General features: G+C 36.9%; 1 protein-coding gene across 1 annotated transcript; it reads right to left on the minus strand.

Moving 5' to 3' along the window:
- LOC126356268 (nuclear pore complex protein Nup50) lies at positions 1–27,951 on the minus strand. Its single transcript, XM_050007114.1, has 5 exons — positions 27,862–27,951; positions 27,440–27,661; positions 22,112–22,833; positions 8,263–8,406; positions 1–652 (listed from the first exon to the last, which is right to left on the minus strand). The coding sequence occupies exons 2-5, from the start codon at positions 27,620–27,622 to the stop codon at positions 343–345; spliced, it is 1,359 nt and encodes a 452-aa protein (XP_049863071.1). The 5' UTR covers positions 27,623–27,661; positions 27,862–27,951; the 3' UTR covers positions 1–342.
- Positions 27,952–27,978: the final 27 nt, after the last annotated feature.

Raw genomic sequence — 27,978 nt, forward strand, 5'->3', positions numbered from 1 at the left:
TTTACAAATATAAACTTAAGAATCTTTATTCAAATGCCACAATAAAAAACATGAAACTTTTAAAAGATTTCACTGTGTCAGTTTTTTTTCCTGAATATGCAACATGTTATTTACAATAAAGTCTTAGAAAAATGAGAGTGTATTTTTAACACACGCAAGGAACAGATGCTTGACTATTCCAGTCAAGTCAAATACACATGAAACTGTCATCATCCTTTGGTTCTACAAAAGACTGAGACAATACACACTTTTTGTAAGAAAAGTCACTCACAAGTTTCCTAAAAATGATCATTTTGATTTATTAAGAATCATAAATACGTCTAAATGTGGTGATCGTTCAGATTATTTGATGTATTGTTTCAATGTTTCTAGGAGCTTATCTGCATCTTCAGCTGTCTTAACTCTTAGGAGAACTGGTATTGGAGGTGGTTCTGCTTCAGGTGTAGGTACACACACTAACATCACATTATTTGTCCCCATTCTCTGCAGAGGCATAGACTGGAAGAGGAGAGTGTTGAGCAGCACATTGCCCAGGCTGGTATCTGCACGTACTAGCAGTTGTGTCTTGGCACCACCAGATACTGGTTTCAGGAACAATGTGCCAACACCACGGTCCTGGAAAGACCCTCCTTTTTTTACAAACACCTTGCACCTGAAGAAATAAAATACATTAACACTTATGAAATTAATGTAATAAAACATTTAAAAATACTTTAAATGGAAAAGATTAAATGGCTGTTACACGGTCAGTTTTATTCTTTGGAACTCCATTCACAAATTATAGATAGTACCTTAACACTCCTCCCTTTTCTGTTCGTCACTGCAAGTGCTGTTTCCTCATGTTTTCATGCCATTTACCAACTTTCCTTTGGACTGTCTAGGTCTTTTCTTATTTCTTGAAAGCTGGCAAAATACTTCCTTGGCCCACCTACTATTGATTCATCAGGCTTTATGCCCCACCCACCTGATTTTATTTTTCCTTGTGGTCTTGATAAAATCAGCCACTTCAGTCTGCTCCCTATTCCATTTCTTTGTCACTCCCGCCCCCACCCAGTTATTCGTAACATACTTCTGTCTATTACTCACTGAGCAAATGTGTGTATTTGATATGGTTTTCAATATTAAAACTCACAGTCACACTTCAAAACTAGTAATAAAATTTATGGTAAACTGTTGTTTTCATACCCAATAAAACTTATATTTTTAAAAGCCTAAAAAGTTTTTCAAAGACACTCCACAGGGCTATCTCCACTTCTAAAGCTGGTGTGCCCCTTTGTTTAACTAAACTCCAGTGTTACATCTTATAATAGTTTAGGTGAGAACCTACTATATTACGGGAAGAGAAGCTGCCTAGTGTACGTTTTCTTGTCTTGTCTGTCTCTCTTCTTGTGATGTAGACCAACTGCAACGTTGCTCAAATCTTAAGGGACTGCCTTCTCCTGCACATATTCTGTAAATAATTTGGGAATCTCCTTTTGCATTACTCTGTCTTCAGCTTCAATCATTTCTACCAAAACACCATTACTTTTAAATTAAACAATTAATTGAGGCTCTGTACGCATTTAAAAAAGTATTATTTTTGATGCATTTCCTTTCCTCATACCTTTGACAGCATCCTCCTAGAATGTCATTATTTCACTATCTATGTTTCTCACTTATCTCTTGACTTATACAAATATTTAAAGAAATCTTCAAGTGAATGTAAAATTTTCTTTATATTGTTAATTACTGCACCATATGCCATTTTAAGTGACAAAATGCAATGCCTACCCAACAAGGATTCTATTTATTTTCTTCTCGAAAAAAGTCTTGCCCCAACAAGGATTATTTTTGGTCTATTCTTGCAACAAAATCCTTATTTTGCTTACACTACATCACACATTAGTGTCCTCTCTGCTCTGATTCTGTGTAACAAAACGTATGTCCTGATTTTCATTCAATTTTGTATTCCAATTTTACTGTGCTTCTGATAACCCTACAACATCCCACGTCAAGTTATCTAATGCCCCCACTAACCTATCTTACATCTGAACTGGATACATGAAACAAGAACACAAAGAAATGAATATCTAGATGAAAATTACAGAAAAATTAGTAATCACTTATTACTTTCACCGGTGACAGTCCTTCTAACTATATGATAAGCAGTGGGAATAGCAGGAATGTACAGCACATCCAGGTTACCATTTACAATACTTAGTTTGTACTGTCCAACTACTTATTAAAGTACTGTTGTGTGATGCAACTACGGGCATGTAATTGTTCAGATGTCTGCTCTGTTAGTAACACGAAAAAGGCTTCTGTCATAAAGTGAGCATTAGACATGAGTTAATACTTTACATAAAATTAACTGACAATTGCACAAAACAACAGCTCAAGATGTTGTACATGAAAATAACAACGGATAATGCAAATGCAAAAGCAAACAACTTTTTAAAGAAGGAGAAGAAGATGGAAATACAACAGAAGTTAACAACAGGAAATAAGGTAAAAATTGCCAAACTGCTATGTGAGAAAGTAAGTAATAATAAAAACATATACTACTTCCACGAGTGAGTCAACAAAAAATGCTAGAACGATTCATGAAAAGTGGTAAAAAGAGGCGCTGATTCAGATGAAGACACATTCGTTCTATATGAAATAACCCCACTGAAGCAATTGTTCCACGTGAATGAAGTTTCATTCACATATTAGATGTGGTGCAAATTGTTTATGGTCATAATCATACAGTAATATGCATGCAGACTGATTATACTGTCTACCCTCCCAAGCTACACTGATCTGCAATAATGCCGAGACGATCACAGTGAAGGTTGATGCCATTTTGGGATACAGTTCCAAGCTACCAACACCTGTTGTCACAAGTGGTCAAGGGTTGTTGCTTGTATTGCTGACAAGAATAGATGGCTTCCCACAATGCTGAATGGAGGACTGCTCTAGCAATTAGGTTGTCGCTGTAGCTGCCAAATAGTAAGGAACACCTACTGGACGATCCAAGAAATAAGCACATTGCTTTCCTGTTGGAACAACACATTTCCCTGTTGAAGAAAAGGTAAAGTAATTGACAATGTTATGCATATAACCTGCACCAGTCAGAGTTCTTTCAATGAATTCCATGTGTGCGGTAATTGTAAGCCTGTGGTTCCCACAATGTTCTTGACAGATAAATTGCAAGAGATGCCTATCTTGTGATCACTACCATACACTAGCAGACGATCATCACTGACCTCAAGATAGCATCTGCACATCACTTAACATAACTTCCTCTTTAAGCCCTCTAGTTGCATCTTTTGGTACACCGTCAGAGGTGCCTGCACAGTGATAAAGTGCAATAGGTAGCTTGGCAAGCGGCATCAACTTCCACCAAATGGTTTCTCATGTTCCTGAATGGCACTGGATGCAACATTGGTCCTAATTTATGAAAGTGTGACATGATCAGCAATAGGGTCTCGTCTGGCACAGCAACTGAAGCATAAATCTGTATGCTGCTATCATCTGGAGCCTTGTGCACATTTGAAGGACTGTTGTACCACTGATACACTGTAACATGTTACATCCTACACATTAGGCAATTCAAAATGTAGGAAAAGGCAGATTGCTACTTACTGTAAAGAAGACATATTAAGTTGCACATGAGCACAATTAAACGACACTTCCACAAAGCTTCCGGGAACAGCCTACATCAGCAAAAGAGAAACAGAGAAACACACACCATTCACACAAACAGGCACACCTCACCCACACGTCTGCCAACTCCAGCAGCTGAGGCCACAATGCCATTGCCTGTTTGTCTGTATGAACGGCTAGTGTTTCTATGTTTCTCTTTTGCTGATGAAGGCTGTGGCCAAAAGCTTTGTGTAACTATCTTAACTGTGCCTGTCTGCAACTTAACATGTATCTTTTTTACACTGTTGATATTCCTATGTGGATTTTACATTAAGCAATTCCTCAGATGGACAATCCAACCAGCAAAAGACTAACAATAATATCTCATTGACATCCAGTTAACTGCAAGTACTCATTGCCATCATCCTGCAATGTCTACTATTCTTACTAACTTAGTAGATTCTCTGAATAACTAATAACTCTTACTGCTGTTATGGTCTCAAGTACTTTGAAGCTCAACACACTTGGTTCTTACTCTGTCCAACAAAAAGCACAGAATAACTGAATTTACAAGCTCCATCAATTTCTACAACAGATGTGTGAGTTGCCACACATGCAAGCAGGGGGGAGCCTGTGGGCATGAGTGGGGAGAGCTGGGTGAACAGATGGTATGGGGGCAAGCTGGTATGGGGGGCAGTCACGCAGCTAGCACATGGTCTATGTGAATGTACGCCCCCAGCTGAGTGGTAGTGAGCCAAGTTCGCGAAGTGGTTTGTATCTGCACAGAACATGTCCAGTAGGACTACAGGTGTGCAGCTTACCCCACCTCCAGCTCCCCTCGAGTGAGCTGATAGGCAGGTGTCTGCACCTGTGCCCCTTGGGCAGCATTGGAACAGCTGGTTCTACACAATTCACAAGAGATTTTTATTTTGCACTAGTCTATATTAGTAGTAAGAGAAGACAAAGGGTACTATTTAAAGACCGAAGTGGAATTATTCTGAAGAATGCATTGAAGACATTAACAATGCAAAACTGGTGAGTTTGAACAGTTCGATGTGGACCTCTAAACTCACAATCTGGAGATGTTACTATTTCAGGGCTCTATTTAATCTTTGAGAACCGATGATAAAAAATAGCAGTGGAGTGAAATTTTTGTCTGTCAGAACTCTAAGTTCAGAAACTTTGCCTCTAACAGGACAAAGGTATCCAACTGCACCCTACTTCAGAGCACATTCAGGAACAAAAGAAAAAAATCGTAGGACAAACTGCATGGAAACCTTTGAGGGCATTATGAAATATCTAAGGATCGAAGTGGTGAAGACTGCTGGTCTCACTTGCGCCACCAAAGCAGAGCTCACAATTTGCAGCATTGTACCCAGAATTGATTGAGGTCATTGGTTTGTAGCAGAGTGGAGGGTCTCAGCAACAGGCTCTGTTGATTCTGTGACTGTCATAGCTGCAGATTTCTGGACCTATATTATAGGGTGCAGAGTTGTAGGGCTCTGCCATGATATGTCATAGGTGCACTACACAAACGAAGCAGTGGACACCAGCAGGTGATACACAGAGAATGAAATCGCATCTCGTACAGAGCAGACACACTTCAACTGTCAACATTTTAACAGTAAATCACCACATAATTTGTAAGAAGGTTACCAAATTTACTGCCCTCTAGGGCATTGTTTCTAGTGAAGTTAAATTTGAGTGTGGCAGTAAAGTTATCTGGAAGCATATAACACATCTAGGTTAAATCAAGTTAATTGTTGGATGTACTTACTGACACCTGATTCCACTATGACAGTTTTAGAACCAGTCAAGGGAAGTCTACGGTCAGTATCACAGAAACACCCAGATCATACAATATTAGTTGGAGTTGGTTTTAACCTACTGAGTATAGGTTGGTTCGTCTACAGATTCATTACAAGTGGTACGGAAAGACAAGCTTATGAAGTGCTCCTGAATATGTTTTCCGAAAACTAACTCGAACAACTAGTTAAGACAAGCCACATGCACTGGAGATATTTTAGGCCACATATCAGCAAATAGGCCATATCTTATCAACAATGTCAATATACAGACAAGGATTAGTGGATCATGAGGGTGACTAAAGTTGATAAACCTGTCAAGAGGCTCACGGAAGAATGTTAATGGGGGGGGGGGGGGGGGGAAGAGGAGGAGAAGAAGAAGAAGAAGAAGAAGCTGTTGTTAGTATCTCACTTAGACAATGAGTGGAAATAATTAAATAATTTAGTTCCACTACTAAAGACCCAGAGGGACTGTTGGGAAGATTTAAACTGACTGTAAATAGCACTCTGGAAATGTATGTGCCAAGTCAATTAAGGATGGAAAGGACCCTCCGTGGTTTAATAACAAAATTCGGAAAATGCTGAGGAAATGCAGATTATTGCACTCTCAATTCAAAATAAGAGTGCGCAAATGTGGAAATGCAAAAGTTAGTAGAAATTTGTGTGTGTCTGTAAGAAGAGCAATCCATGAAGCATACCACAACTCCCATCGTCTTACCACAGTGAAAGATTTTGCAAAGAAACTGAGAAAATTCTGATTATACATACAACCTAAGTCCTCTGCCCAGTCAGTCATGAACCAGTCTGGGATGGCAACAGAACACAACAACAGGAAAGCTTAAGTTTTAAATTTCATATTTAAGAAATCATAAACACAAGAGAGTTCTGGAAAGCATTTGACACAGTGCCCTACAGCAGAGTGTTGACGATGGTTTAGGTTCCAGATGTGAGAGAGGCTCTGAGACTTTATAAGTAATACAATGCAGTATGCAGTCGTCAATGATCAGTGTTCAACAGAGGCAAGAGTATCGTTAGACATGTCCCAGGGACAAAAACAGAACCGGAATTTAGAGCAATGTTATGCCACCAAAATTTGTGTTAAACTTGGGCAATCCCTGAGTGTGGCCTCTGAAAAGGTGTAACAGACCTATAGGGAATTCCTTATCAAGGTTTGCACATGAAAAAGGTTTGTGCCAAAACTGTGCTAACAGCCCCACACCCCGCAACTGAGCTGAAGAGCAATCTAAGAAATGTGTGTGCTGACCATCTTGACAGGACTGACAATGACCATCATGTGATCACAGGTGATGTCTCATGGATTTTTCAGTACAATCCTGAAAAGGGGGCAAAGTGAGGAGCGACACAGTGAGACATCTCCGCAACCGAAAGAAGTTCAAATAAGCAAATCAAAGATCAAAACTATGTCAATTTGCTTTTTTGACAGTAGGTGTAAAGTGCTTAAAGAATTTGTTCCTCTAGGAGAAACTGTCAAAGTGTTTTATGAAGATGACCTTGGAAAGCTCAGGAAAAGGGTGAAGTGAATGAAGCCGGACACTGCAGACAAGGGGATGCTGTATAATGACAATACCACGCGTCACAAAGCCAGTTCCATCACAGAATTTTTGGTCTCAAAAGGTATTCCTGTTATTCCTAAGCACTCCTATTCACCTGAACTGAATCCTTGTAACTTTTCTTTTCACAAAACTGAAAAATGTCTTAGGAACGTCATTTTGGGTCTCTCAAAGGAACATGACTGAGTTGCCAAAGGACCTACTTTGAAGGGGATAATATTGTTGTTAGAAAATAAATAAATAAAAACTTCTCACCATATAGCTGAGTCACAGATGATGAGCCTATCTGCAACTCAGCACCTCCACTATGTGAAATGGGATGGAATGAGCACATCCAGTTGGCAGTAGGGAAGGTGAATGCTCAACTTCATTTTATTGGGAGAATTTTGGGAACGTTTAGCTCGTGCATAAAGGAGACGGTACACAGAATGCTAGTGTGAGCATTCGAGCATTTGGGGTGTCAACCAGGTCGGACTAAAGGAAGAAATCAAAGAGATTCAGATGTAGGCTGCTAGATTTGTTGTTCATTGATAAACCTTCACACAAGTATTACAGAGTTGCTTACTGAACTCAAAAAGGAACTTCTGGAGGGAAAACTATGCTTTCTGCACGGCACTATTGCAAAAATTTGGAGGACTGGTAGTTGAGGCTAACTGCCAATGTACATTTCGATTAAGGGCCATGAAGATAAGATGTGAGAAATTAGGCCTTGTATGGAGGCTTTTAGGCAGTCTTTTTCCCTTATTCTATATGTATGTTGAATAGGAGAAAAAAATGACTGCAAGTGGTACAAGGTACCCTCCGCCATGCACCATATGGTGGTTTGCAGAGTACGTGTATAGATGAAGACCAGGAAAAAAAAATGAAAGTGGAACTTAGTGAATGAATTAAGGAGGCAGAAGAAGGAATAAGTTTACAAGGAAATAAAGACACACAAATGACAAGAGAAAATCCAAAACATGCAAAAAGCACCGCTTGATTATAGGTGATTAATCTTGCACTAAGCTTAAAATTCAAGTAAAAGCAGCATAATGGTTACAAAAACTCAAATCACATTTAACATCATTTTTTGTGAAATAAATATAGAACTACCTGTTTGAAGCAATGATGAAGGTCTTAATAATAAGATTATATGATCATTGTAACAATTCTAACTTTAGGGGGTCATACTGTGTATGTTTCAGTGTTCTTCAACTAGCCTTACTTAATCTCGTTGCATAACATTTACATGAACACATAACTGTATTATACTATACATTACGGTATTGATAATTGTATACCTTTGAGAGTATACTGCATCCTTCTCAACAACAGGGGTAAATTCTGCTTTGGGTGGCTCTTCATTGTCATCTTTACCATCTTTGTCATTCTCACCAGATCCTCCCTCTGGCTTCGAAACATTTGCAAATGTAAATGGCTTCTGGCTGTGAATTCAAAGAATACAGAGACATTTGAATTTACACAAAAATAACCTTCCAGTCATCACTGCTCTTACAATACTTTTTTTAAAAAATTCAAGTGTAAGAACATCTGAATAATAAAATAGTAACAGTACCTATGTTTTGATATTAGTTAACATCATAGAAGATTACTTAGCTACACAAATCTGGCATTATAAGTATGTGACTGCAAAATGTATTTTCTTTCCAACATATTCTACCACACAATATGCTAGCATATATAATGTGTCTACATTCATTAAAGTATGTTTTATGTTAATTTCCAATAAAAAAATTAGGTCTTATTAAAATTCAATGGACAAAACCCGTACTGCCTTAGTAAAATTGGTTCGGTTCTTGCTGTTTACGGAGATCTTGCACTAAATGTACTACCACAGCTACAGATGCCCTGAGCACAGAGTCATTTGAAACTTAGGATTTCTCTCATTTTAAGCCCCTAATGGAGAGAGAATTCACCATCCACTCCAACATGTTTTCTGATGAGAGCAACATGACAGTCACTCAACCCTGTTTGGATTTTCACATATTTTACAGAGGAAATTAAAATAACATCTCCACATAGATCAGGAAATTGTTATGTCATTCAGATGTAATCAAAGAAATATTTCTTTAGTACTCCCTGCAAAGTGTTGCAACATATGGTAAGTGGTTGTGTCATGCCACAAGCAGCAGACATCTCAAAATACAATTCTCTCTTGGATAAACTTACAACTAAGCTTCATCACTGCTGAAATCAAAATTATCCCTTTCCCAGTGACCACAGAGGCACCACAAAACTGGATCCCAACTGGTAGTTGCAGCAACTCTGACAAAATGATATGCCAGTATCAAGGCTGACAGACTCGTCCAGAGATTTCAACGTCACTCTGAAGCAGAAACAGAGTACCTCCCTCCTATTGCCACTCCTTGGCATCATCTGAATCATCTCACACACTATTTTATTCATAGTGGAATAGTTTACAGAGCTTCATCATGATCTCTTCTTTCTATTCTTATCTGTGACATTTCACACTTGCTACTCTGAATGCTGAGAAGTCATCTGCAGTTGGCCAGAAACAGAACTTATGCAAAGTTAATGAGCTGCGGCTTATGACAGAGTGACACCCTTCCGCCCCGACGGAAGCTGCCTTTGTAGCTAGCAGGGACACATGCTTAGATGACACGGTGAATCACATTGATAACACTGATGGTGAAGGCATTCGAGTGAATCTGGTTGTGTACGCATGAGCCTCGAATGTGGACACTGTTTTGTTGGGTAATGTTGACAGCATTCAGAGCTAGCAGTATCAGGAAAGTAAGGAGGTGTATCAACAGCTGGCTGTAAAAACACAGTGAGTAAGACCAAAAAGAATAAAAGGGTTGCCACAAGTTTCCCCTGAAAAATTTTGAGATCTCAAGAGTAAGTACAGGTGTAAGTTCACAAAAACATGTAAGGACTTTTGTGTTTCTAGTCGTGTTATTAACTCTGTAGTTTTGAATGAACAGGAAGTTGTTCTCTTTACAGGATTTATGATCTGGAGGGTTAGTAAACAGTAAATTACATAAAAGAAAGACTTTAGGCGAAGAATTTCTATTTTTATTAATGAGTTAACTCGTAACTTTGAATTAACAGCAATCCCTTAATTGCTGACATTAAACCAGAAAAAATGAAGGAAAAAAAAGAAGGAAAAAAAGAAGAAACATTCTATTCAAGAACTTTTCTTCTGTTACTGTTACCTTACTTTTTAGTTGCTTTATTCAATTTTTAAATACACATATGGTGAATGTTACATTGTAAAACACTCAAGTAAAAATTCTACAAAAATATCATTCTTCTCCAATGCAGAACAAGTATTGACACACACCTGTATGTCTATGATGTATTCTTAAAAACACAAATTTAACAAAGTAAAGAATTGAAGTGTGTAGAGAAAATTTTACTTGGCTAAAATTGTTTTCCATCTAATAGCTATGGCAGTGACATATTATGGCATCACAATTTAAGAGAAACTTTTATGGCAGGACCCAATATTTAAATACAATTTATCATTCCAAAATTTCATACATCATACTGAACACTAATTTTAAGCTTCTGTCAATGCCTTTGGAGATAAAACATTTTCCATGGAATCAAAACTTTTAAACATATCTGATGACATCAAATCGTCATACAAATCAAAGTTCAAGAATTTAATATAAACAGAAAACTGTTCATCAGATTAAAATCAATACCAAATTTTGTCAAAACTGCTTTCATATTTAAAATGCTGAAATATTTCAATTCAATGAAAAATAAACACAAGTTTTGCCTTTTCACTAGGTGTTACAAAATGTGAAAATTCAGTAATTTTCAGCAAATTAGGTACCACAGTCCTTTCATGTAAAATTCAAACAAATTTTGAACTGTTAGGAAACACACCACATGTACGAAATGAGCAATCAAATGGTCCAGGCATTATATTCAGTCTTAAATGATCGAGTGTGTATTTTTACATAGCTGCAGTCCCAATAATTACCATATGAGACTGGAGCACTATGCAAATGGAACAACTATATACAAGTGCTAAAGTAATATAACAAGACATACATATAATGGTTATCACATATTTTACTAGGTGCAGGCATAGTAAATTTAAATTTTGTGCTTGAAGTTAACTTTAAGCAAATACTGCCCTACATAATACACAATGTATCTGGAAAGTCGCTACGGAAGAAAATAAGAATTTTTTAACAATAATTCAAATAATAATAATAATAATAATAATACAAATCATAATAATAATAATAATACAAATCATAATAATAATAATAATACAAATCATAATAATAATAATAATAATAATAATAATAATAATAATAATAATAATAATAATAATAATAATAATACACAACCTTGAAACACGTGGCAATTCGCCTGTGAATTAACAATATTGACTTGCCACTATCTTGTTTTTAAGTTTTGTCTCAAACCTTTTAAGTCATTTTTCAAATGGCGGGCTGAGGACAAATACTGCAGCAGAGATGAGCCCAAAAACTGTTTTTCAGACTACATCTTTCTTTCCACAGAGGATTATTAGTTGTCATGCGCCTACCTGATAGATCAGAAAAGTCTACTGGATTAGGACACAAACCTACACACATGTACAGGACCCCTATTGAACTTGGAAATCTAAGATAGGTACTGACAGACTGAAGCAGTGATGTATGTAACAACACATGCCTCAAAAGGCTGTGCCGTAAGAGGTTCGTCCACAAAATGGTTATGAGGGTCCTTCACAATTGAAGGAAATGGATTAACAAATGTTTTAAGACATGGCTTTAAATACTTTTTGACATCAGTTTGTGTCCCACGTTTTGTAACTAATTTCTTTATGAATTTTCTTTTCTTTGTGTGCAGTCTACATCTCTCACATAAACTGCCTGGCCATTATTTTCCTAAATTAAGATGGATTGTTAAGGGCTGTTTGCTATGGTCAAGATTCTGGCACTAATTATTACAAAAGGGTTTGGAAAAAAATGGGACACAAACTAGAGTTATAAAACATGTATTCATATCATGACAAGCCTGGCAAACTGAGCATCAAAATGTAGACAGAGATCTTTGCAGTAATCTTTTTCCATTAGGTTTCATACCCTGGTAACACCTTCATAGGGTTTATGAACTTTCCAGGCAAGATAATGCACCAGACGACACAAACATAGAGGGTGACAATTATTGAACTACATGAAATAAAGTCATCATAACTTCTGAACACTTTGCATTAGGACATTCAAACCGCTGAGTTGGGTTGACTATCATTCACTCTTTATTAATGGGAAAACCTTGCTCTCCAAAGGCTAGCCCGTGGCGCAAAACAATAACCTTTCAAAATAACTACACAAATGCCAACACGTGATATCACCATTCAATAAATCTCTCCAAAAGTGATCGATTCTCTTCTCAGTCTTCTTGTAGTTTGCACAGAGATCGAGATCCAAAAACATCTCATTGCCAAGAAGCAGAACGAATTATTTCTCAACTTTGTCACAGTCCTTAGTACTTGTCCAATTTTCTGAAGATAATTTCTGCAAGGCATTCAAGATTCTAGCCCTGCTAGTTCTTGGGCTGTTGTATATCACAATTGCATCACAAAAGCTTATTATCTACAAACACTGTATTTCAAAGGTGACTTTAGGAGGAGGCCTGAGTACATTTCGATCAGAAGTCCCTGCACTCACTGCTGAAAGTTAAAATATCTTTGGTAGGCACTTTTACTTTCCTGAGATCAGACACTTCATGTCTATTGCAGGAATAAGACCAGCTTTATAATTAAGTTTTACATCATACGCTGATTTCGTACTTCAGCCTGAACAACTGAGACAAGCAGAGTTGACAAAGCATTGTACACAAAAGCTGCACCAAAACAAAGCTAAAAAAAGATATTTTAGACAGCAGCAGAGGATCTTCGAGATATTTCAACATCGCTGTCCAGCAGTATCTATTTTAATCGCTTACTCCTTTACTTTCCCCGCAGAAGTCTTTAGAAAGGGGATGAATTTCACACCCTGGTCAACTGCATCCTCGTCTTCCATCCAGCACACGGAGCAAAATTTTTTCCGGGAAGGGTGTATTTTTACATGTATTAAACCTTTTATAATCAGTTCTTCTTGCAGGGACATTCTTCAACACATTATAAACCAAAGTCAGAACAGGTACAACACCCCAGCCTCTCAGGCTGTGTTCTTGAAAATCTGATGAATTGCACGAAGACCACAAGATCGCACAACAATACAAGCTGATGCACTATCCCCATGAAAATTCTTCAAATAAAGACAAAAATCTTTCAACAATGCCTGATTGACACTAGGTCCAACCACTGATAAGTGAAGCACGTTGGTAAGATTCAGATCAGAAGTCTCTCTTAAAACCAACCAACATATCAGCAGCAGTGGTATGAAATGCAGATGAAAAATAGTACATTTCAAATTGTTTGCTAACTTTGTGCAAATATGTGAGAGCAGTATTTATTTGCCACAACTCAGCCACCTTGTTAAGTCTCTCATCAAATAAGATTACAAAAAGAACGTCCCCATCAAGATGTTCAACGATATTTTTCCAAAAATGCGGAGCTAACCCATGAACAATACTGTATAATGTCTTGGTCCGCCCAAGCTGCATCTTACTAGCTACGTTATTGTTAGGGATCATGACTGGAAACAAAGCAGTCTGCTTTCCTGTAGTAGAAGAGAACACATGATTTTTGACAGCCTGCAAAGTCCATAATATTTCCACACTAGTAACATCACCCTGAATCAGGTAGTTTAAAATACGGCTGCTGGTCGGTGCACTGTTAAACCAGTGCATCAACTGCTAGGAGGTTGACAAACCGACCGTGAACTGCGAGCTTCCAGATTCACCAGTCACTGATCTTATCAAATGTCCAGGCTGCATCTTCATTATGCCCAGTTAACTTGTCAGATGACGAGGAGCATTATCTGGAAGTATCAGCACCCTGAAAACAATCAAATATCCATAAATAAGAACAATGACATGATCCTTGTGATACTACATATCTTCCAACCTTTAAAATTCAAAAGTCAGGAGATACAGTCTTAAAAAATCAGGGGGCACAAATGATCGAAAATTGCGGCTCATTTTCAGTCTAGCACTGAGACAACTGATGTGAGTCTTTTCATGTGAATTCAAAAAGTTGTATAATGGCTATAAAAATACAAATAAAAACACTGGAACTAATCTAAGTGTCAATTCCATATCTGTTATGTGTAGCGTAGTTCAACTGCAGTAACATGTTGGGATTTTTCTTCGACCATTTCTCCTATGATTGTAACAGTTCTTGTTCCTGCAAAGCTGTATTTTTTCACAACATTGCTATTTGGTAACATTTTCCTGAACAAGTCACTCGCATGGTCAGTCCAATTAATTGGCAAATTGTAAATGATGTACGTAATTCTAACACCGAATTCTAACTTCTTTTTTTTTATTTTATTTTATTATTAGTCATAAACTTAACATTTTCTCTGTGGTTTGGAACACTGCTTTTTCCACCATGTGATATAGAAATGCCACATCAGCAAAGACAAGATATCAGCATTGTAAATAAAAAAAAGCGTGAGGTCACCAACAGAGTACTAAAAGAAATCAATCAATTTCAGTTACAAGATAAATCACATGAACCTCAAGGCTGTCAATTCAATTAAATACTTAGGAATTACGATTACGAACAACTTTAATTGGAAAGACCATATAGATAATGTGTGGGGAAGGCGGCCCAAAGACAGCACTTTGTTGGCAGGACACTTAGAAGATGCAGCAAATCAACTAAAGAGACTGTCTACAGTAAACTTGTCTGCCCTCTGCTAGAGTATTGCTGGGATACTTATCAGATAAGATTGATGGAGATCATCAAAGAAGTCCAAAAAAGAGCAGCTCATTCTGTATTATCGTGGGTAAGGGACACAGCATCACAAAAACAACACACAAGCTGGGGTGTTAATCATTAAAACAAATGTACTAAAAGTGATGGGAACTATTTATGAAATTTCAATCACCAGTATCATCATAACAAAATAAATCAGAGTGTGAATGGAAAGATTTAGGTGTTCGTTTTTCCTGTGCTATAATCGAGGCAGAATTGTAAAGAAATAATCTAAAATGGTATGATGAACCCTATGTCAGACACTTAAGTGTGAATTGCAAGCTAGCCATGTAGACAAAGATTATAAAATGCAAACAAGGATCTTTCCTTGACATAATAATGCACAGAAACTGTTGTAATATTGCTCCCAGAAAACAAAACGAAAATGTTTAATATTGGCGGGTTTAAAAAATTGTTGAAAAGATTGCATTGGTTGCATCAAAGTAATATATTGCTGTCATTCCTACAAATTTGTTCACGCTGATGACTGTTGATTCCCCAATTACAATGTTGTACATGCTGTCACCGATATCCTGTCGCATATTTTCCACAAAACAGGGCCTTAGTACATGTTTCATAATGGCAGTACACTTTGTTCTATGTTCTATAAAAAATAAAAAAAAATAAAAGTGGAAGGGAACCCTCAGCTTGATTCAATTTTACAGATTCTTTCATGGTTTTGGAAGATATTTTTGTTTAAGATGCTGCAGCTGTCTTGTGTTTTTTGTGCCACTATGGCTTATATGTCAGCATAAGATGCTGACAAAGTACTATGTCATAATTTAGAATATGCTCTTGTGTCATCGCCAAAAATTCTTTCTGACCAGTTTGCAAATTTACTATTGCAAAGCCATTCAGCACGACATTTCTGGGCTTACTGTGCGTTTACAATACCCATGTTTAGTGCTAAAACAATATCCATTTATGTAAAAAAACCACCACATTAATGCAGGTGCTATAGGTATGCACAATGTATGCAGGTGCAGATTTATCATACTAGAACACATGACAATACTGGAAAGAAGACAGAATACCATTTATTATAAATAAATAAATGTCGCGTGACAAGGGGCCTCCTGTCAGGTAGAACGTTCGCCAGGTACAAGTCTTTCGATTTGACGCCACTTCGGCAGCTTGTGCATCGATGGGGATGAGATGAGGATGATTAGGACAACACAACACCCAGTCCCTGAGCGGAAAAAATCGCTAACCCAGCCAGGAATTGAACCCTGGTCCTTAGGATTGACATTTTGCTGCACTGACCACTCGAGAGGGGGGTGGGGGTGGGGGGGCGTGTGGACATTATAAATATTTACGTTATATAAATTCAAGAGCTAGTAGACGTTTATAAATTAAATAGTGTTGTTTTCTATATATTCAATGGATCAAGACATTTTAGAAGTAATTTTACTGTAAGACCACCCTAATATGTTTAAAATCCGCCATAATTACCACTAGCCACTAGACAGGTACTCAAACCACGAGATTTAGTGGGAAAACCACTAACTTGGCAGTGCTGGAATAGTGGCAACACACAAACGCAAGTCCACTTGGAGCATAAAACTGAGCAATATGAGCACGCATTCTACAAAATACGCAGAAAAGAGGAAAAAGTACAATCTATTACATGTCATATGCGACTTACTGATTTGTACGAATTCTGAGGAGTACATGCATTAAAAGACTAATTAGCAAAGAATTTCCTACAACTGGCCAAAAACCGAAACAATGGATATTTAAAACAACTGTCTTGGCCATCATTACCTAAGAATTAGGAGAAATAACGGAATAATTGGGAGATGAGATAAAAACTGAAAATCTGGTCTCCCGCCTAAATCAGGAGAGTTGGCAGGTATGTACTATCAGAGAAAGAACAGTGGCTGTCAATAGATAGTTGTGTCCAGCTTCAGAATGCACGCATGATGAAGACAACATTAATCACCCCCTTATCTAAAGAGGAAGCAAGAGGAGCAGAACAGTGGGAAAGCAAGGCGGCAAAGTGTACCTTGCTGGTCCACCCTCTTCAATGGAAAGCTAGTGGTAAGTTTCCATAATGAATGCCAAAACTTGATATTAGAAAAGGATAGGTTACATCAAGCTGCACAAGGGTATGTCGAAAATTCTTAAGTGAGTCTGTCATTTTTGAGTGCCACTCCGTTGGCAAGGTTTCCCATCTCACCTGATGTTCCCGTTCTCTTCACTTACATTTTAAAATATTGTTGGAACACCCTTTTAATGGCCTAACACAGCACCAAAACAGCAGCAGGGAAAAAAGAAATGCAATTGTTGAATATAAAATCTCATTAAGGTCAGTGAGATGCTGTGCAGCCTTTAAGAGTCTACACATCATTTAATAGTCTTGGCACTTTACTTACCGAAGATTGACGAGTGTCCACTGTCTTCTTGACTGCCATGACTGCCTTGAAGTGCTTAGCTCCTTCCACATGGCTGATCACATTCATCTTCCCCGTGTTGCTGAGAGCACAAGACTTGCTGCATACAGCGTGATACATCTGGAATACTGATGTCTTGATGCCCTCAAACTTCCAATCATTCACCCATTCAGCACTGAATTTCACCTTGCTTGGTTTCACCATGATACACTACTAGAAAACTGTGGGAACTGCCACATGACTGAGGACAGAAAGTTGTTTGCTTATAACTCTTCTGCAACAGTCAAAAGCTGGTGTGCCTCTGAAGGCGAGGTGCCACACAAAAAACGAATTTTCCTGAGGATCCACAGATATTTCCAGCGGATTCTTTGATACCTGCAGCCACTGCCTGAGTGTTTGTCGAGGCCCGGTTTTCAGACTCTACCTGCAGAATGTGAGAATAAAATACTCACAGCATCCCTCATGCCTCAAACAGTCTGAGTTATCGAAACAAGATTTTGGCAAACAATAGCACGGAAATACCCGAGTATTTTTCTACACGATAAGCACGTAGAATTTTCTTGTTTACCATGTTACGTGAGTAACTGTGGACTTATGTAGTGGAATGCTGTAATTTTTTTAGAACTCCAATACCTGCTAAAATGAGAATTAGTGTGGCTTTGCAACAAGATAAGTTATCAATTTTTAATAAACCAATGCTTCAGGATTCTGTGATAACTGCAAGTGCATTAGGATGTTAGCAAGGTGGCATTATGCAGGATGTTAGCAAGGTGGCATTATGCAAACTCCACATTGTTTTGCCAAAGAAAGTAAATTTTAACAAGGAAACAAACGAACTGTAGCTGTTACTCTAAATTCACCACTCCTGACTGTGTGGTTCTCATGAGACAGCAAGTTTTAATTACTACAAATATAATGAAGGAGCTGGACCAATGACCATACTGAAAAACATAAAATTGTACCATGAAGTACCTTGCTTGTGAATTCAGACATATGAACATTACACAAATGAGAATGTAAAAAAAAGAAAAAAGGGGGCACACTAAGAGGTGACTGAAAATTTTCTAAACAGTATTCCAACTGTGGACCACAGTGTTGTTATAATAAAAAAGAAGAAGAAGAAGCAAACTTTCGTGTGACCATATTGTCCATAGCTGCTTTACAATAACTGAAGATATTTTAAATCTGTCTTTGCAGCTAGGGTACAAGAAGTAATAATGCCAAACAAGGAAATATTTAAAGCAAACTTGCAAACAGGCAGTGTTTTCTAACGTGTGCAAACATCTGAAGTACTAACATCAACATCTTTTGTAAATGAATTGTTTTAGATGGAGAAAGCAAGCCAAATGGTATGTGTGTTTCATTACGATGACTGATGTAATTTTATTTCAATAAAAATGAAACACATTTGGTGATAAAATATGCATTTCCTTGGAGTCGCAAGACATTTAAAATAGATTCACTGATTTCACAATTAACCTCAAGACAAAAGTAGGCCTCCTGAAAAAGTGTATAATACGGAGAACAGTTGTATAACCAACACAATAAGTGGACACCAATAAAATGACGGTTCTGCTTTATTCTTTATTGTAGGTTATTACCCACAGTGTTATTTCTATTATTTTACAGGTACTGTGTGGTTTTTCTTTCAGGAATATATGAATACAGAGCATACAAACCAACTGCGACTGCCACAATTTTCTTCTTCGTATCATCCATGCTTTCTAATATAAAAAACTACTTTTGAAAGTGCCAAAATCTACTAGAATAAATAAAATGTCTGTAAAACATCGCACTGTACAACGTACTTCTGGCAAGCCAGTTGCAATTCCTGAAATCCATCACCCTTGGCCTCTTGCATGTTGAGAAGCACCGCTATCCCGGGCCTGTGGATAAATCACGAATATCCGCCGATTACGCCACAAACAAACATACTCAGCTTGCGGGCATTTCTATGAGACTAGAGCCAGCAGGCAGGGCCCGATCCATTAGACACCCACAGAAATGGCATGCGGTTTTGGACCATTGGGGAAATCCACTCATATGGCCAGCTATTCACTAGTCACAGATAGCATGTTGATGAAGTGGGACAGCGGTGATCAATCCATGCGACACACAAATTGCGCGAATACTCTGAGAATCAATAATAACAATGCAATGTAACAGATACCGTACAGTTAAAAGGAAGTCACGCTTGATTAAGGTCCGCATCACTTTCCATTTTTAACCAGACATAATGTTTGAGAAAGAAAAGGAATAATAATAATAATAATAATAATAATAATAATAATAATAATAATAATAATAATATAGTCTAGGGAAAACACACTAAACAAGAAGGTCACATATTGGATAACCACAGCAACTGCATAGAAGTGATGGAAAAAACAGATGCTTATAAATATCTAGGATACAGACAAAAAATAGTAATTCTAAAGAACTAAAAGAAAAATATAGACAAAGACTAACAAAAATACTGAAAACGGAATTGACAGCTAGAAACAAGACAAAAGCTATAAATACCTATGCTATACCAATATTGACCTACTCATTTGGAGTAGTGAAATTGAGTAACACAGACCTAGAAGCACTCTGTACACTTACACGATCACAATGCCACAAATATACAATACATCGCATACATTCAGCAACAGAAAGATTCACATTAAGCAGAAAGGAAGGCGGAAGGGGATTTATTGACCAAAAAAAAAAAAAAAAAAACCCTACATTATGGGCAGGTAGACAATTTAAGAAAATTCTTTATATAGCACGAGCAGAAACTAGAAAAATACACAAAGCAATCACTCATATAAATACATCGGCTACACCATTGCAATTTCATAACCACTTCTACAACCCTTTAGATCACATAACATTAACAGATACAAAGAAAGTAAATTGGAAAAAGGAAACACTACATGGCAAGCACCCGTATCATCTAACACAGCCACACATCAATCAAGAATCAAGACGCATCCAACACATGGCTAAGAAAAGGCAATATATACAGTGAGATGGAAGGATTCATGATTGCAATACAGGATCAAACAATAAACACCAGATATTACAGCAAGCATATTATTAAAGATCCCAATACCACAACAGATAAGTGCAGACTTTGCAAACAACAAATAGAAACAGTAGATCACATCACAAGCGGATGTACAATACTTGCAAATGCAGAATACCCCAGAAGACATGACAATGTAGCAAAAATAATACATCAACAACTTGCCATACAACATAAACTAATAAAACAACATGTTCCCACATACAAGTATGCACCACAAAATGTACTGGGGAATGATGAATACAAATTATACTGAAACAGAACCATTATAACAGATAAAACACCACATAACAAACCTGACATCATACTCACCAATAAAAAGAAGATATTACCACAACTAATCGAAATATCCATACCCAATACAACAAATATACGGAAGAAAACAGGAGGAAAAAATTGAAAAATACATCCAACTGGCTGAGGAAGTCAAAGACATGTGGCATCAGGATAAAGTTGACATCATACCAATTATACTATCAACTACAGGAGTCATACCACACAATATCCACCAGTACATCAACGCAATACAGCTACATCCAAACGTATATATACACAACAACAGAAATCTGTAATTATTGATACATGTTCAATTACCCGAAAGTTCCTAAAAACAATGTAACATATACAGTACAGTTAAAAGGAAGTCACGCTTGATCAAGGTCTGCATTACTTTCCATTTTTAACCAGACATAATGCCTGAGACAGGAAATAATAATAATAATAATAATAATAATAATAATAATAATAATAATAATAATAATAATAATAATAATAATAATAATAATATTGTTGATGATGGGTAGCAACTCACCGTAAAGATGACCGCTGAGCCGCAGACAGGCATATAGATAAGACAATCACACTGTCACAACTAAATTTACGGCAATAGACTTTGTCAGAAAAACAAGGAATGAGTAAGTAGGGAAGCAGCGCATGTACTCAGCAGCACCCAACCAGCACGGATGCTTGAGATCTCATTAAAACAGATCATTTTATCTACTGACACGAGACAAAAATGAGATTTTCCTGTTTTCTTTTCACATTTCCCCGATTCATTTGAAATTCACTGATATTCCATAATTTCTGGAACTTGGGGCAACCCTGAATAAAGATATTTTGTGGTACATGATATACAGCTGAAATAACTGCTTTAAATGTTTAAAATGTAACCAATTTTTTTCTGAACACATCATACGCACTGGCTTTGCCAGTCAGTCTAGATCAGGCCCAGTGGCGTATTTACATGTTTCGTGCAGCAGTGTTGTCAATGCTCACCGAGGGGTATGATGGAAACAATGAAGGTGTGTTAGCTTTCTAGTCAGCCAATAAGAGAGCAGCCTGCAGATGACGTGTTTCGAAGCAAGAGACAAAGGTATAATACAATATTTCCATGTCAATACACAACAATCTCTAACACATTCAGAATAAATGATAAAATATTTGTGACAACCAAGATTATATATTTAATTGCTGCCCATCTCAACACAGCAATTTAAACCTGTTATTGGGGCCCAGTGCAGCCACAGCCCCACAATTTATGGCATATTCGAAACAAACAATCAAATATTTGTGACAAGTGTGAAGAGAATGGTTTCCTATTCACTGCCTCTTTTCTTGTGTCTCGTTGGTTGTATGAAATTAACATGCCAATGGCTATGGGACACTGAGCAATGTCAACCTATGAGCAGTACAGAAACACCGCTGGCCCTGATCTAGACTTTAGACACTTTCCTTATTTTATTCATTCTTACAATAAAATTACGAATAATCATCATGCTCATCATTCATAAATTTGTGAATAAGAATCGTACCTGCCAAAGGAAAACTGCAATGGTGACTTATTCTTCTCTTCAGAAGAAGACAATGTTGAAGCCTGTGTTGGGGACACAAGTTTCTGGTTTAATGGAGGCAGAACAGAGCTGCTTGGAGTCTTAGAGGGCTCTTCCTGGACATTTTTGTTGTCTAATGTCTTTGTTATAGGTGGTGTCGAAAAATAACCACTTGAACTGAATTTGTCTCCAGAACTTTTTAATCCAAAAGAAAAATTAAATGATTCTTGTGCAACACTTTTCATGTCTTTAGGTGCTGCAGGTATACTCCACATTTCTTTCTTGGATGGTTCTGTATCAACATTTTTTGATGTTGTATACTTGTCTTCTAGATCACTGAGATGTCTTTCATAGTCTTTGAACACTGGTGTAAGTATACAACATGAATTTCTTTCCACGTGCATTTTTATCCACTTTGACACACATTCATTAAGTGCCCTCAAATCTGCATAAAATTCCTTTGGCTTCTTCGTGTATCTGTCCATATCATTTTTACCTTCAGCGTCCTTTCTAGTAGACATTTCATTTGAACTTCCTTTCAAAACTCCATTTTTTTGTTGTATAGGTGCACTGGACGATTCTTTTGATGATGAACTTCCGTCAGCTGCTGCTGTTCCGCCACTGCCGAAATTGAAGGTGACTGTACTTGTACTGGTAGGCATTTTAAATCCACTGAAGTTTGCAAACACACTTTTTGTCTCACCCTGAAACAGAAGTGATGGCTTGATATAAAAGTTTTCCGAGCATCGTAAGAATTGATAGCTATTGACATGATTTTCAAAATCACATTAGAGTAAAAATCTCTCTCCACCTTTAACTCAAATGGTAGAAAGCATGACTATATCCCGAGTACTACATCCAAAAGGCTAAAATAACGACAAGCAGCAATACACACCACCACAGAACTTGCTGCGAAATCATTTGATACATGCTGTAGAAGGGAAATGTGGATCCAGCAACACCACTACCACGAGTACAAACTAACCTATACACCTGCACTAAAATGGAAGACTTTGATGTACATTTAAGTATGTGGAAGACAGCTAATATAATCTGCACGAAAGATGAAGCATGCAAGGATTTATTGGAACAAATAGTCCAGTCAAATAGCAGATTTTACTTGCAAAAGATGGGGTGCAATATTTTGTTGTTTTAACTCATCCATATGGTTGGAAAAATTGGAAAACCAAGTTTTGCAAACAAATGTATGTCGACCGCTGAACTTTCCGTATGGGGGGGGGGGGGGGGAACTTGGAAAATTTCACACTTTTTTCAGTTTTTTCCCCCAAAAATCGCAGTTTCTTATCCTCCTAGCACTTTGGTATATATTTCCTTTTTAAAAGAAAACACATTACAATTACTCCATGTGCAATCTGGTGGTTCCTGATCACCCAGCTATTGTGATTCTGTAAGTTTATCACGCTCAAATTATACTGGGAATTGAGAGCTGGCTGGAACCCGAAGTAGAAAGCTCCAAGGTATTTAGTGATTCACAGAATGTATATCAAAAAGACATATTAGGTACCACACGAGGGTGTGTGTACATTGAAGTTGACAAAAATGTTATATCTACTAACGTCAAATTTCAGTTGACAGTGAAGTCACAGCATATAACAGGTCTATGTGAAACCAAGTTAACAGTTTGTTAAGTAAGATTGTGGTTGGGATTATCAGTAGAAATATATATTTGACAACAAACTAAAATATATACATATATCATATATGAACAAAAGAAAAATGAATTGTATAATTCATACTACATCCAGTCAACTACAGTGTTGATAATTGCTTGGCATCTCCGGGGCACACTTGAAACCAAGTTTTCACCATACTCACATGGAAGAGACCTCCAAATGCGTCTAATCTGGGTTGTCCTAAACCAGTCGTACACAAGGTTAGAAACTTCTCCCACTTTGACCACACTTCCTCAATCATCAGTTCTTGAAATGGCAGATATTACAACCATAATGTCAGCATCATCTTGTGCTGAGTCCACATCAATGCTAAACTCTTGAGATTCCTTTTTAAGATGTGGGGTCAAGTGATTCTTTCATTCGTTGTACAAAACTTGTCTCAGGGACTTAGTTTACCATCTATGATTCAACTACAACTTAACCAAAGAATGTTTTCTACATCTATGCATCCACTCAACGAACTGTGCTACACTGCTCTCCCTCGCATGGTTACCCATCAAATACAATAGGAAATGAAGACAAAAAATGTCACTGCAGGTAATAAATGTAACTTTGGACTACTGATTTGAAGGAAACATTTTGAGGCCAAGTTACTTTGTGTACAAGGTACCATCCACCAGTGACAAAAAATTTATTCAATGCCAAAGTCCACATCCTTCACTGGGACCAAAATGTAATAGATTGAAGATTTTGTTGCTTTTCACACGCCTTTTTCAAGTAGCTAGTTCTGAAAGTCCAAAATTTTCAACTTTTTTTTTTTTTGGCAAAACTTGGCTCGCTGATCTTTCCAATCATGTGAACAAGTCAAATAAATAAATAAATTCTTCCCTATTTTTGCAGGTATAGGCTTTTTTTCTGACAATCTGACTAGACTGAAACTGCCCAATAAATCTATCAGTTGTGGCAAGACACATTAGACCATCCCACACTTGCAGGAATATTCTTTCACATTATATCCAGGCAATGCGAATATTTCCTGAAACTTGACTCTACATGCTGTTGACTGAATTGAGAAATTAAATTTAATAGTGTGTTTCTACATTAAACTATGGTACCACACTGTATTATACTCACAATGTATGTGTTATTTACTTTTCCTTAATACTATTGACTTAAGTATCTAACTTGATATATACTAACACAAAGTTTACCACCACAAGCTAAGTAAATAAATAAATACAGTAGAAATAATCTGACTAAAACTGTGATAAAAATGTTTAGTTAAATATGAACCATGTTGTTAAAAAAAGTACAGTTCACATTTATTGTGATCTGTACAGTTATGAAGCATTTCAAACTGTATATGAAAATGAGAAAGCATTTATGCATTGCTCTTGAATATATGTGTCTGCTACTCAGTGGAAACAGAAAGAATAATTTTAAAGTTTCAGGAGAAAATATTTACAACAGAAAACCACTAATGCCAAGTTACACAGCACAGTGGCACAGTTTTAGTCTCACTTATGCAGTAAATTACTTCTTTCAAAATTATACTGGTCTGTTTCGTGTGTTTGTATTCAATGACTAACATATATTTGAATACAGAATAATTAAAACCAAGTACTGGTATCAAAATTAAGAGAGAAATATGCTCTGAATTGGGTAATGGTTCCACAGTGACCCCCTTTCCATTTTTCATAGTAGTAGTGTGATATTTTATACAATGTGTAGCAAAATAGCTAATTGGAAATTCATCTATTATGGAATACAGATTTTCTGAATTCACTTTGCAGTTTTAGTGATTTATATAGAAAAGTGCATTAAACATACACCCTGGACTACACTACATATCTTTTACCTCAACTTTTATTTTAAATTCACATTCATTGCCTATGCCAACACTCAAGTCAGTTACAGATCAGTTTGTGACCACACCCAAGATTTCGAGAGTATCACATTATCAGGATTATAGTGTGTATTTTTACAGTCCAGTTGATAGTTGGTGAAGCCAACAAACATGATTGCAAAAAATCTGGTTGTGGTGACATATGTACGTAAGTTAATTTGGGAGGAGGGAGACTACGTATCATGTTACAGTCACCATGTTGTTTACATCATTTGTGTCATGTATTCTACACCACTGGTAAAAGTCAACAACTAGTATCAAATACTCCTCTTCATCCTGCTACCAAACAGAAGTGCAAGGTTGTCACAGTGGAAAAACAAACAATACAATTTATGAAATAGGTTTATTCACATGCCAGTACCACAGAATGAAAAAGAGTTATATTTATGTTGATAATTTCTTAATAAAACTATGGAAAATCTGAGATGAAATACGACAATATTATGAGAAGGGTATAGTTGTTACTCAGCATGAAGCAGAGATGCTGAGTCACAGATGGGCACAACAAAAAGACTGTCAGAAAGTTTACCAACATTAACTGTCTGGGGCAGCATCCCAGAGAGAGAGAATGTTGGTCGACTTTCTGCCAGTCTTCTTCTTATTCACATGTGTGGCTCAGCATCTCCAATATATGATGAGTAGCAACTATCCTTTCATAATAATTCTGACTTTTGAAGTTCTTAAAAAGGATGCACACTGGGTTTAAAACATTATCATCTGTGAAAAGGATACCAATTCTTAATAAACAGTTTATTGTAATTGCTGAGGCTCTGAGCACACTTGAGGAACTAAGTGAAGACTAACAAAAAACAAGATATACCTGTATATAGTTTCAGTGCTGCTCAAACAGTCTGTAATGAAGCATCACTCAAGTTCAGCTCTATGCACAATACACTAAACTGATTGAATTTTCACTCATTTAGGGTCATTTTCATTTCATATAGGCTTAGAGCTTATAAGTGTTTGGGTCCTAAGTCAAATTTAATGTCTTCTTAAAACAAATCATCATAATATTTAGGCTTCAATGAGTATCAACCACAGTTTGAGCATTAAACTCTGACAATCTTCATACTCTTTCTAAATGCTCATGAAAAACATAAGAGCTGGTTATGAGAAGTATTTTCCCTCATTCTGTACTTTAACAATATGTCGCTGCAACGGAAAGCTTTGGAAGTTTTAATAGAAATTGTTGTTACTATATTTGATTGCTGATGCTAGCTCTACAGTTTTTGTGAATACAGCTCAATAGAAGGAAGGCAGAACCTAATATTGTTACTTGGCAAGGTGCTTGCAGAGCAATATTACAATGACACATGCATACAACACTTCCGATGTTTCAGACTTCCTAAACTGGTAATTACAAAAATATTTCGCTAGAGTATTAATTTGATAGCTTCTACAGAAGAGAGGCAGACACTGAAAGTACAAAGCATCTGGCTTTTCTGTTAATAGCTATCCGAAATTTTAAGTTATTACAATTTTACAATGTCTATTTCTCTGAAGAGTAATAACTGTTTCAGAATCAACTGAATATAACTTCAAACTAACACACTTATTTACATACCATTCAGTAAACCCAAAATATCAAATGTTTGGACGTAATTAATACTAAGATTAGCCAATAAAATTTGTAAACACGCAAAGTTGAAAGTATATTGCAAACGCAATTTAAAAAATCATAAGAAGCATCCAAACATCTTCGTTGAAGACAACTGATTCTTATTCTGTTAACAGGTAATTAATAAAACAATTATGTTTATATTATCTTACCGTTTTCGGCGGTGAACCTGAAGAACTATAAGGGCTTGATGTTGATCTACGTTTAGCCTGTCTTATTACTCGTGACTGAAGGGTACTGTCATCAGCTTTGCGAAATGTTCCCGCTTCTTCACGTTTGTCTTCCTTATCCCAGTTATCATGGTTTAAGTCCGAAGATGCAATTCTTTTCGCCATTGTAGCAAAATAAAGACTCCACAGATTTTCCTTCGGCCTCTGTTTTCGATTAAGGAACCAAAAATGTAAACAGCAATCACATACCCGCCAGAAACACAACTATTTGAGGTTATGTTCTGTGCACGAATCGAAATTTCTTTTACAGTACTGGCAGTCAACTCACAATAGCTACATTTAAAACATTAAAATTCGCATGTAATAACTGCAGTAACCAACATGCATATGTAATCTTTACGTACCACTCTTTATCCTTTCGTGCTCCGTATCACAACCGACAACATTTTCATGACGTAGTCGTTGTCGGCAACGTACTTACACATCACGTCGCCACAAAACTTGGTTCTCAGGCCGATCGC

Source organism: Schistocerca gregaria, chromosome 3 (assembly GCF_023897955.1).
Source record: "Schistocerca gregaria isolate iqSchGreg1 chromosome 3, iqSchGreg1.2, whole genome shotgun sequence".
NCBI classification, from domain to species: domain Eukaryota; kingdom Metazoa; phylum Arthropoda; class Insecta; order Orthoptera; family Acrididae; genus Schistocerca; species Schistocerca gregaria.